Source organism: Rhinoraja longicauda, chromosome 8 (assembly GCF_053455715.1).
Source record: "Rhinoraja longicauda isolate Sanriku21f chromosome 8, sRhiLon1.1, whole genome shotgun sequence".
Lineage (NCBI taxonomy): Eukaryota > Metazoa > Chordata > Chondrichthyes > Rajiformes > Arhynchobatidae > Rhinoraja > Rhinoraja longicauda.
The window spans coordinates 6,269,522-6,281,781 of NC_135960.1; the positions used below are offsets into that span (position 1 = coordinate 6,269,522).

General features: G+C 47.1%; 1 protein-coding gene across 8 annotated transcripts in view; it reads left to right on the top strand.

Moving 5' to 3' along the window:
- Positions 1 to 12,260, top strand: part of LOC144595734 (myc box-dependent-interacting protein 1-like) — a 147,933-nt gene that overhangs the window by 82,984 nt on the left and 52,689 nt on the right. For all 8 annotated transcript variants that reach the window (XM_078403304.1, XM_078403308.1, XM_078403303.1 and 5 more), the window contains 3 exons: positions 7,450 to 7,535; positions 9,574 to 9,649; positions 11,068 to 11,150. In XM_078403304.1, the coding sequence (XP_078259430.1) occupies positions 7,450 to 7,535; positions 9,574 to 9,649; positions 11,068 to 11,150 (245 nt within the window). The remainder of the gene's footprint in view (positions 1 to 7,449; positions 7,536 to 9,573; positions 9,650 to 11,067; positions 11,151 to 12,260) is intronic.

Consider the following 12,260-nt stretch of genomic DNA (forward strand, 5'->3'; position numbering starts at 1 on the left):
AAAGTAAAATAGAGAAAACAAAACTATTTTTTCTTTGAGTTGTAAAAAGTATTTCTGTTCAATAACCTTTCTATAAATAGCAGAATACACTAATGATAGGCCTGACATTGTACATGTAGTCCAAGAACTACAGACTGTTGGAAATAATAGTCGTTTTTCACACGTGAATGTAGCGCAACGCGTACGCGCATTTGGCGTGCATACTTTTTTTAACTGAAAAGTTGCATTACGCGCCATATTATGAATTTTGATGTAAAATTCTGAATTTTGGCCATCAACATTCTGAATTTGTAAAATCAAATGTTGGGAGGTCTGCTAACGGAATCAAGGGATGTGGGGAAAAAGCAGGAATGGGGTACTGATTTTGGATGATCAGCCATAATCGTATTGAATGGCGGTACTGGCTCGAAGGGCTGAATGGCCTACTCCTGCACCTATTCTCTATGTTTCTACATCAAACTAAACTCGACCTCATCGTTTTGACAGCCAAATCCATTTCCCAGACAGAGTGTGGAAAATGCTGGAATTCTTCATGGGTCCAAGTGAGGACAATAGACAATAGGTGCAGGAGGAGGCCATTCGGCCCTTCGAGCCAGCACCGCCATTCAATGTGATCATGGCTGATCATTCTCAATCAGTACCCCGTTCCTGCCTTCTCCCCATACCCCCTGACTCCGCTATCCTTAAGAGCTCTATCTAGCTCTCTCTTGAATGCATTCAGAGAATTGGCCTCCACTGCCTTCTGAGGCAGAGAATTCCACAGATTCACAACTCTCTGACTGAAAAAGTTTTTCCTCATCTCAGTTCTAAATGGCCTACCCCTTATTCGTAAACTGTGGCCCCTTGTTCTGGACTCCCCCAACATTGGGAACATGTTTCCTGCCTCTAACGTGTCCAACCCCTTAATAATCTTATACGTTTCGATAAGATCTCCTCTCATCCTTCTAAATTCCAGTGTATTAATGCTTCCAGAGGAGCATTAATGTTTAATGTTGAACTGCTAATGAGAGGTCATTGATTAAAATGTACTGCAGAAAGTTGGTGCTGTGGTATCGGTTGATGAGTGAATCTATAACTTTAGACAGTGGCCATCTGAGCTGCTTTAATCTTTTTGCCATGTGAGCTGATAGTCCAGCACAAGCTTGTTTTTGCTTAGGTTTGAGAAATGAAAGAAAAACTGAACATCAAGAAGTCATAGTGTCACTCAGCGTGGAAACAGGCCCTTTGGCCCAACTTGCCCACATCGACCAACATGTCCCATCCTCTTAGTCCCACCTGTCTCTGTTTGGCCCATATCCCTCTAAATCTATCCCATCCATATACATGTCTAAATGTTTATTAACTATTGTAGAAACATAGAAAATAGGTGCAGGAGTAGGCCATTCGGCCCTTCGAGCCTGCACCACCGCCATTCAATATGATCATGGCTGATCATCCAACTCAGTATCCTGTACCTGCCTTCTCTCCATACCCCCTGATCCCTTTAGCCACAAGGGTCACATCTAACTCCCTCTTAAATATAGCCAATGAACTGGCCTCAACTACCTTCTGTGGCAGAGAATTCCACAGATTCACCACTCTCTGTGTGAAAAAAAACTTTCTCATCTCGGTCCTAAAAGACTTCCCCCTTATCCTTAAACTGTGACCCCTTGTTCTGGACTTCCCCAACATCGGGAACAATCTTCCTGCATCTAGCCTGTCCAACCCCTTAAGAATTTTGTAAGTTTCTATAAGATCCCCCCTTATGTGATGTTACCTCTCCTCTGGCAGTTCGTTCAATATACCCACCACCCTTTGTTTTTAAACACAAAGGTTACCCCTCCGGTTCCTATTAAATCTATCCCCTCCCCCCCCCCCCCCCACCCACCTTAAACCTATGTCCTCTGGTTCTGCTCTGGGCAAGAGACTCTGTGCGTTTACCCAATCTATTCCTCTCATGATTTTATACACTTCTATAAGATCACCCCACTCCTCCTGTGCTCCAAGGAGTAGAGACCCGGCCTGCTCAACCTCTCCCTATAGTTTAGGCCCTCGTGTCCTGGCAACATCCTCGTAAATCTTCTTTGCATCCTTTCCAGCTTGACAACATCTTTCCTTTATGAATTTGTGGAATGTTTTGGCCAAACAGTGAACTGGTGAGCAGATTCATAATACTACCAATTAAGTGTGAAAGCAGCTATAAAATAGAAAATAGACAATAGGTGCAGGAGTAGGCCATTCGGTCCTTCGAGCCAGCACCGCCATTCAATGTCATCATGGCTGATCATCCTCCATCAGTACCCCGTTCCTGCCTTCTCCCCATACCCCCTATCATTAAGAGCTCTATATAGCTCTCTCTTGAATGCATTCAGAGAATTGGCCTCCACTGCCTTCAGAGTCTGAGAATTCCACAGATTCACAACTCTCTGACTGAAAACGTTTTTCCTCATCTCCGTTCTAAATGTCCTACCCCTTATTCTTAAACTGTGGCCCCTGGTTCTGGACTCCCCCAACATCGGGAACATGTTTCCTGCCTCTAACGCGTCCACCCCCTTAATAATCATATGTTTCGATAAGATCCCCTCTCATCCTTCTAAATTCCAATGTTTCCTCCCACACTCCAAAGACGTACAGGTTTGTAGGTTAATTGGCTTGGTGTAAATGTAAATTGTCCCTAGTGTGCGTGGGATAGTGTTAGTGCGCGGGGATCGCTGGTGGGCACAGACTCGGTGGGCCGAAGGGCCTGTTTCCGCGCTCTATCTCTAAACTAGACTAAAAGTTTATAACTTTTCTTTGGTAGAAATGCACTGTTGTCTTGTGTTCGAATTTTGTGGTATGTAAGTTAATCACACATGCTAGACAGAAAAGGCGTGCTATTGAGGGCGTGCAGCGTAGGTTTACTAGGTTAATTCCCGGAATGGCGGGACTGTCATATGTTGAAAGACTGGAGCGACTAGGCTTGTATACACTGGAATTTAGAAGGATGAGAGGGGATCTTATCGAAACGTATAAGATTATTTAGGGGTTGGACACATTAGAGGCAGGAAACATGTTCCCAATGTTGGGAGAGTCCAGAACCAGGGGCCACAGTTTGAGAATAACGGGTAGACCATTTAGAACAGAGATGAGGAAAAACTTTTTCAGTCAGAGAGTTGTGAATCTGTGGAATTCTCTGCCTCAGAGGGCAGTGGAGGTCAATTCTCTGAATGCATTCAAGAGAGAGCTAGATAGAGCTGTTAAGGATAGCGGAGTCAGGGGGTATGGGGAGAAGGCAGGAACGGGGTACTGATTGAGAATGATCAGCCATGATCACATTGAATGGCGGAGCTGGCTCGAAGGGCCGAATGACCTACTCCTGCACCTATTGTCAATTGTCTATTGTCTAAAAGGAAATTCCAGTTAGTTGTAGAACACCCAAGACTGTCGTCTACCTTTTCGATTTGAAAATGAATTTGATTTGGGTGGCTGCAGCGTGGTGATCTCTGGCTAATTCGGTAGCCGTGATGAACTATTAGATTAGGTCAAAACACAGTGCTGGAGTAACTCAGCAGGCCAGGCAGCATCTGCAGGGTAGATGGAGAGGCAATGTTTTGGGTCGGGACTCTGGGTCATATAGCACAGCAACAGGCCTTTCATATACTCAAAGACGCTTTACCAGGATTTAGAGAACATAGGGAAGTGAATAAATAGATAAATAAGAAAACGAACAGAGAAAGGAGACAGAGGGTGGGGTGACCTTCAGTGGTTGAAGGCAGTACTGAATAGGTGAGACTTCAGTGATGTTTTGAATGTGGTGAGTGTGGAGGAGTCTCTGACGGTTTGAGGTAGTGAGTTCCATAGGGTGGGAGCAGTGATGGAGAAAGCCCTGTCCCCCCAGGATCTGAGTTTGGTCCGGATGTGGGGGGATAGGAGATTGGCAGCAGCAGAGCGGAGGGTGCAGGTGGGAGTGTGCCTGTGGAGGAGGTCGGTCAGGTAGGATGGGGCCAGGTTATGGAGGGCTTTGTAGGTCATGAGGAGGATTTTGTACTGGATTCTCTGGGGGATGGGGAGCCAGTGGAGTTTGTAAAGGACGGGGGTGATATGGTCACGGATCAGGGTGTGGGTGAGTAGACGGGCAGCGGAGTTTTGAATGTATTGAAGTTTACTGATGATTTTTGAGGGTGCGCCATAGAGGAGGCTGTTGCAGTAGTCCAGACGGGAGGTGATGAAGGCGTGGATGAGGGTTTCTGCAGCTGTGGAGGAGAGGCATGGACGGAGACGGGCAATGTTTTTGAGGTGGAAGAAGGCTGTCTTTGTGATGTGTTTGATGTGTTTGTCGAAGGAGAGGGTTTGATCAAAGATGATTCCAAGATTCCGGATGTGAGGTGAGGTGGATACTGGGAGACCATCAATGTTGAGGATGAAGTTTTGGGTGGATTTGGTGAGCGTTTTTGGACCAATGATGATGATTTCAGATTTGTTGCAATTGAGTTTGAGGAAATTTGATTGAAGCCAAGATTTTATTTCAGTGATGCAGTTTGTCAGTGTAGAGTGTGTGGTGGTGGAGATTGACTTGGTGGAGATGAGGAGCTGGATATCATCGGCGAAGCAGTGGAAGTTGAGACCATGACGGCGGATTAATTGACCAAGGGGGAACAGGTAGAGGATGAAGAGGAGGGGGCCAAGGACTGAGCCTTGGGGGACACCTTGGGGGAGGGGAGCGGTGGGGGATTTACAGTTGTTAATGGAGATGAACTGGTGTCTGTCAGAGAGGTAAGATTTGAACCAGGATAGCGCTGTGCCGGTGATGGTAAAGGAGGTTTCAAGTCGGGTGAGGAGAATGGAGTGATTTATGGTGTCAAAGGCGGCGCTGAGGTCAAGTAGGATGAGGATGTTGAGGTTGCCAGCGTCGGAGGAGAGGAGAATGTCGTTTGTGATTTTGAGGAGCGCAGTTTCAGTACAGTGGTTGGAGCGGAATCCGGATTGGAAAGTTTCATACAGGTTATTGGTAGAGAGGTGGTGTTTGAGTTGGGAAGCTACAGCACGTTCCAAAACTTTGGACAGAAAGGGTAGGTTGGAGATTGGTCTGAAGTTGTTTGGGGTGTCAGGGTTTAGACCAGGTTTTTTCAGAATGGGGGTGACAGCAGCGATTTTGAGGGATGGCGGGACGATGCCAGTGGACAGGGAGGAGTTTATTGTTGCAGTGATAAGTGGAGAGAGAGCAGGAAGGCAGGCCTTGACCAAGCTGGAGGGGATGGGGTCCAGAGAGCAGGTGGCAGTTTTTATTCCTGTGAAGAGGTCAGAGAGGTCAGTGTTGCTATATCTTCAGTGATACTGAAGTTAGCCTTAAAGTTCTGGAGTAACTAAGCGGGTCAGGCAGCACCTCTGGACGAAAAGGGTTGGGTGACGTTTCGGGTCGGAACCCTTCTTCAGACTGGAAGTCTGTTTAGTTTAGAGATACAGCGTGGAAACGGGCCCTTTTGGCCCACTGGGTCCGTGCCGACCAGCGATCCCCACACATTAACACTATCCTATACCCACTAGGGAACATTTTGTTTGTACATTTACCAAGCCCATGAATCTACAAACCTGTACGTCTTTGGAATGTGGGAGGAAACCGAAGATCTCGGAGAAAACCCACGCGGGTCTCCGGCGCTGCATTCGCTGTAAGGCAGCAACTCTACCGCTGCGCCACCGTACCGACCTAGTTGTTGACTGAATTGACGATATTTGAGGTCCTTATTGGACTCCTTTATAGATTCTCATGATGGTGCTATTTCTTTTTTGGAACCCTCCATAGGCTCCCATGATAGTGCTGTAATAGTAAGCATGCCATGTGTTAAAGTATTGCAGTTAATTTCATTTCAGTTTCAGTTTTTAGTTGATTGGTACAGTGACAAGCTTTTGTTGCGTGCTAACCAGTCAGCAGAGAGGCAATATATGATTGCAATTGAGCCATTCACATGATAAGGGAATAACGTTTAGTGCAAGGTAAAGTCCGATAAAAGATAGTCCGAGGGTCACCAATGAGGTAGACAGTAGTTCAGCACAGCTGTCTGGTTGTGGTAGGATGGTTCAGTTGCCTGCTAACAGCTGGGAAGAAACGATTTAAGGATAGCGGAGTCAGGGGGTATGGGGAGAAGGCAGGAACGGGGTACTGATTGAGAATGATCAGCCATGATCACATTGAATGGTGGTGTTGGCTCGAATGGCCTCCTCCTGCACCTATTGTCTATTGTCTATCTCTGAAGGTGTGCGTTTTCAAACTTCCATACCGTTTGCCCGATGGGAGAGGCCAGGGTGCGACTCGTCCTTGATTATGCTGCTGGCCTTGGCGGGGCAGCGTGAGATGTAGATGGAGGCATTGGAAGGGAGGTTGGTTTGCGTGGGACTAACTGTTTTGCCAAAGCAAACATTTACCATCATTCTCCCTTTGTCCCAACCATTTTGTTCTGCGGGGTTATATGCAGGATTGAGACTGAATAGATCATGCATTCAGTCCATGATTTCATGATGGTCGTCCATTTTACTTTAGTCTTTGGAGCCACAACATGGAAACGTGCCGTTCGGCCCACCGAGTCCGTGCCGACCAGCGAGCACCCATGATGCCCGGGACTATCCTGCACGCTAGGGACAATTTACAGTTTACAGAAACCAATTAACCTCCAAACCTGTACGTGTTTGGAAGGTGGGAGAAAACCAGAGCACCCGGAGAAAACCTTACGCAGTCACGGGGAGAACTTGCAAACTCTGTATGAACAGTGCCCGTGGTCGGGATCGAACCTGGGTCTCTGGCTCTATAAGGCAATAACTCTGCTCCTGCACCACCTAGATCTTGTCTTGTACCAACCTTGATCACACAATTGTTCAATGTGGATGTGGAGAGGATGTTTCCACTGGTGGGAGAGTCTAGGACCAGAGGGCACGGCCTCGGTATTGAAGGGCGCTCTTTTAGAAACGAGGTTTGGAGGAACTTCTTTAGTCAGAGGGTGGTGAATCTGTGGAACTCATTGTCACAGACAGACAGCCCTGCTTGCGACTGCGGATATCCAGACCAGACCATCGCACACATGGTGAACGACTGCTCACTGAGGCTTTTCCCTGGTGGCATCAAGGCCATCCGCCCAGCTACTGATGCTGCCCTGGCCCGGATGTCTACCCTTGACCTGCAACTTTAGGCTGTGCACTCCATATGCAAGAGGAAGAAGATTGCCACAAGAGGGCTGTGGAGGCCAAGTCAGTGGATAGTTTTAAGGTAGAGATAGACAAATTCTTGATTAGAACGGGTGTCAAGGATTAAGGGGAGAAGGCAGGAAAATGGGATTAGGAGGCAGAGATCAGCCATGATTGAATGGCGGAGTGGACTCGATGGGCCGAATGGCCTAATTCTATTCCCATGATGTGAACTTGTGAAGACTTGTTCAGTGTTCTGATTTCAGTGTTCCAATTGTTAACCAAATACCAACTATTCTTGACACTTTTGTGTTAAAGGCAGAAGAAGAATTTTTAAAAGCCCAGAAGGTATTTGAAGAGATTAATATCGACCTGCAGGAAGAGTTGCCATCGCTGTGGAACAGGTAGGTGTTGGGTCTGCCAGCGAGTGTACTTCATGTTAAATGGAAAGGATGCGTAAAGATGTAGACTGGCCAAGCTGCCCGTAAAAGAGTTCAGGGTTAGGCTGCAGATGTTTTAGTTTAGAGATACAGTGCAGAATCAGGTCCTTCGGCCAATCGAGTCCGTGCCGACCAGCGATCACACCGTACACTAAAACTATCCTACACACACTAGGGACAATTTGCAATTTTTACCGAGCCAATTAGCCTACGAACCTGTAAGTCTTTTGAGTGCGTGTTGCAACCGGAGATCCCGGAGAAAGGTCACGGGGAGAACGTACAAACTCCGCACAGACAGCACCCGTAGTCGGGTTAGAACCCAGTTCTCTGGTGCTTTAAGGCAGCAACTCTACCACTGCGCCACCGTGCTGGAGGAGCTCAGCGGGTCAGGCAGCATCTGTGGAGGGAATGGTCACGAGATGTTACAATAGACAATAGGTGCAGGAGGAGGCCATTCGGCCCTTCGAGCCAGCACCACCATTCAATGTGATCATGGCTGATCATTCTCAATCAGTACCCCGTTCCTGCCTTCTCCCCATACCCCCTGACTCCGCTATCCTTAAGAGCTCTATCTCGCTCTCTCTTGAATGCATTCAGGGAATTGGCCTCCACTGCCTTCTGAGGCAGAGAGTTCCACAGATTCACAACTCTCTGACTGAAAAAGTTTTTCCTCATCTCTGTTCTAAATGGCCTACCCCTTATTCGTAAACTGTGGCCCCTTGTTCTGGACTCCCCCAACATTGGGAACATGCTTCCTGCCTCTAACGTGTCCAACCCCTTAATAATCTTATACGTTTCGATAAGATCCCCTCTCATCCTTCTAAATTCCAGTGTAAACAAGCCTATTCGCTCCAGTCTTTCAACAACATACTTTCAGGTTGTGACCTTTCAGACTGGTGGAATCCACCATTCCCTTCACAGTTGCAGTCCGACCCACCGAGATCCTCGAGCACGTTGTGTGGCTCAGAGTTTGGCTGAATGGGTTACCTCTGTCACCTTGTACCATCAATTGGAATACCTTGAAGGTTTATGAACAATGCCTTATTTGGGTGGTTTTTGGAAATAAAAAAATTGATTTGTGAACTATTTCCATTGGTTTTGATGCCTCTGTCCCTGTGAGGATACAGTTTGATCTAGCCCTCTCCTAACAATATGAAGGCTGATCTCAAAACTGGGACATGTAGGTTTGAGAGGTGTTGCTGTAAGTCATTTATAAGATCTGGGGGATATAATTTTGAAAAAGCCAAAGATCTGATATACAAATCGGGCTCCTCGATCAACAATGGTACAACTTGTTGAGGCTGTGTGTGGGATTGTGAGACTACATCAGAGAAACATGCCTATTTTTCAGCAAACGTCGTGAATACCTTTGCCATTCTCAAGAATGAGGAAGGACATTCTTGCCATTGAGGGAGTGCAGCGTAGGTTCACCAGGTTAATTCCCAGGAATGGCGGGACTGACATATGATGAAAGAATGGGTCGACTGGGATTGCATTCACTGGAATTTACAAGGGTGAGAGGGGATCTCATAGAAATGTATAAAACTCTTAAGGGGTTGGACAGGCTAGATGCAGGAAAAATGTTCCCCATGTTTGGGGGGGAGACCAGAACCAGGGGGTCACAGTTTAAGAATAAGGGGTTGGCCATTTAAGACTGCGATGAGGAAAAACTTTTTCACCCAGAGAGTTGTGAGTCTGTGGAATTCGCTGCCACAGAAGGCAGTGGAGGCCAATTCACTGGATGTTTTCATGAGGGAGTTAGATTTAGCTCTAGGGGCTAACGGAATCAGGGGATATATGGGGGTAAAAGCAGGAAAGGGGTACTAATTTTGGATGATGATACATGATCATATTGAATGGCTCGAAGGGCCGAATGGCCCACTCCTGCATCTATTTTTCTATGTTTCGTTCAGGTCTTGACTTAACTTGGCGGATGCTTTGAATTCCAATGCTTAATTTTCCTTTTTGATTTTCATAAGTTTGTTTTTTTCCCTTTTTGCAGTCGTGTTGGTTTCTACGTGAACACATTCCAAAGTATAGCTGGTCTGGAAGAGACGTTTCATAAAGAGATGGGCAAGGTATGGAGCGTTAACCTGGCTTCGAAGGGCCGAATGGCCTCCTCCTGCACCCATTGTCTATTGTCTATTGTTTTGGGCTGCCACTGTTCGTTGTATCGACGATTTGGATCAGAAATCCGAATGTACCAAAGAGACGTAGAGTGTGGGGACTCGGTGGACTTTGTGACTGGAAACCCCCTGTGACAATGATGAAGGTTGCAACAATCACGAGCATATGGATATTGATCTCTTGTCATCACTTCAATTCTGCCCATCAAGTCCACTCCGCCATTCAATCATGGCCGATCCACCTTCCCCTCTCAACCCCATTCCTGGTTCTTGGTTCCTGGTCCTCCAAAATATTCCAAATGGAATTTAAACTGGAGGTGGCAGAGTATGGACTTAAGCAAGATGGGCTTCTTGGAGAAGAAGAGCTGCCTTTAATTTAGTTGCGTCTGGTTGAGTAGCTACAGTAGGGTGAAGACTAGTCCATGCTTTGTGCGAGGGAAGAATGAATTGCTGCACACATCTGCCGTGATAGCTGTTCACAAAATGCTGGGGTAACTCAGCGGGTCAGGCAGCATCTCAGGAGAGAAGGAATGGGTGACGTTTCGGGTCGAGACCCTTCTTCAGACTGATGTCAGGGGGGCGGGACAAAGGAAGGATATAGGTGGAGACAGGAAGATAGAGGGAGAACTGGGAAGGGGGAGGGGAAGAGAGGGACAGAGGAACTATCTAAAGTTGGAGAAGTCAATGTTCATACCGCTGGGCTGCAAGCTGCCCAGGCGAAATATGAGGTGCTGTTCCTCTAATTTCCAGTGGGCCTCACTATGGCACTGGAGGAGGCCCATGACAAAAAGTCTTGATAGCTTGCATCTCAAATTGAATCGAATGCCCTTGTCTACTCCTGATAGGTTTGGGTTTGGTGTAGATGTGGTCATCTATGTCCAGCTGACCATTTAACATTTTGTAAAACAGGTCACACAGTGGGCTTTACGTCTGTCTTCCTGCCTTCTCCCCATAACCACTGACGTCCGTACTAATCAAGTGCTAATCAATCTCTGCTTTAAAAATCTCCCAAGACGGCCGTCTGTGGCAATGAATTCCACAGATTCACCACCCTCTCGTGAAAGACATTTCTTTTTATCTCCTTACTAAAAGTACATCCTTTTATTCTGCGTCTGTGCCCTCTGGTCCTAGACTCTTCAACTAGTGGAAACCTCCTCTCCACATCCACTTCACCCTGGATTTTCGCTCTTTGATCTGTGACAGACTGTGAAAGATATGATTAGTATTATCTGAATTGTGGAAAGCTGAAAGCATGTCGGACAATGTACATGCATTTTGTCTCTACCTTTTTGTAATCACGGGTATCACTGAAGAGGTGCTCCACCCTAACCACTCAAGGCTAATGGCACCTTTGTGTTGTTCCTTCACAGCTGAACCAAGGTCTCGGCAATACAATGAATCAATTGGAACAGCAACATCAAAACAAAGCTTTGCCTGTCAAGGGTGCACCCAGGTTGGTTCAGTTAACGGTAAAGTAAATTCGTGCAAAGTGTTTCTGATTTTTGCTTCTGAAACTGGGCAATCTCTTGGATTAAACACAAAAAGACGGAATAGCTCGGTGTGTCAGGCAGCATCTCTGGAGGGAAGGAATAGGTGACCGACACGGTGGCGCAGCGGTAGAGTTGCTGCCTTACAGCGAATGCAGCGCTGGAGACTCAGGTTCGATCCTGACTACGGGTGCTGTACTGTACGGAGTTTGCACGTTCTCCCCGTGACCTGCGTGGGTTTTCTCCAAGATCTTCGGTTTCCTCCCACACTCCAAAGACGTACAGGTTTGAAGGTTAATTGGCTGGGCAAATGTAAAAATTGTTCCTAGTGGGTGTAGGATAGTGTTAATGTGCGGGGATCGCTGGGCGGCGCGGACCCAGTGGGCCGAAGGGCCTGTTTCTGCGCTGTATCTCTAAATCTAAAAACTCTAAATCAAAACCAGCTGACATTGGCTTGGCATCTTGATCATTCAGAGGCTGACATGGTTATTGTCAGTTTCCTTGAAAAATATCACGATGAAATGACTGGGCGGCACGGTGGCGCAGCTGCAGAGTTCCTGCCTTACAGCGCCAAAGACCCCGATTTGATTCTAAGTGCGGGCGCTGTCAGTGCGGAGTTTGCACGCTGTCCCCGTGACCGCGTGGGTTTTCTCCGGGGGCTTCGGTTTCCTCTCGCGCACCCAAGACGCAGGGGTTTTTGTAGACTAATTGGCTTCGGCTAAAATCTGTAAATTATCCCGAATGCGTCGGATAGGACGGTGGACGCTGGTTTGATGATCACAGGCAGGTAGGATAAGAAAATAACTGCAGATGCTGGTACAAATCGAAGGTATTTATTCACAAAATGCTGGAGTAACTCAGCAGGTCAGGCAGCATCTCAGGAGAGAAGGAATGGGTGACGTTTCTGGTCGAGACCCTTCTTCAGACTGATGTCAGTGGGGGCGGGACAAAGGAAGGATATAGGTGGAGACAGGAAGATTTGGGAAGGAGGAGGGGAAGAGAGGGACAGAGGAACTATCTAAAGTTGGAGAATAGGAGGGCAGGAGAAATCACAGAGGGGGAGCATGTTGCTAATC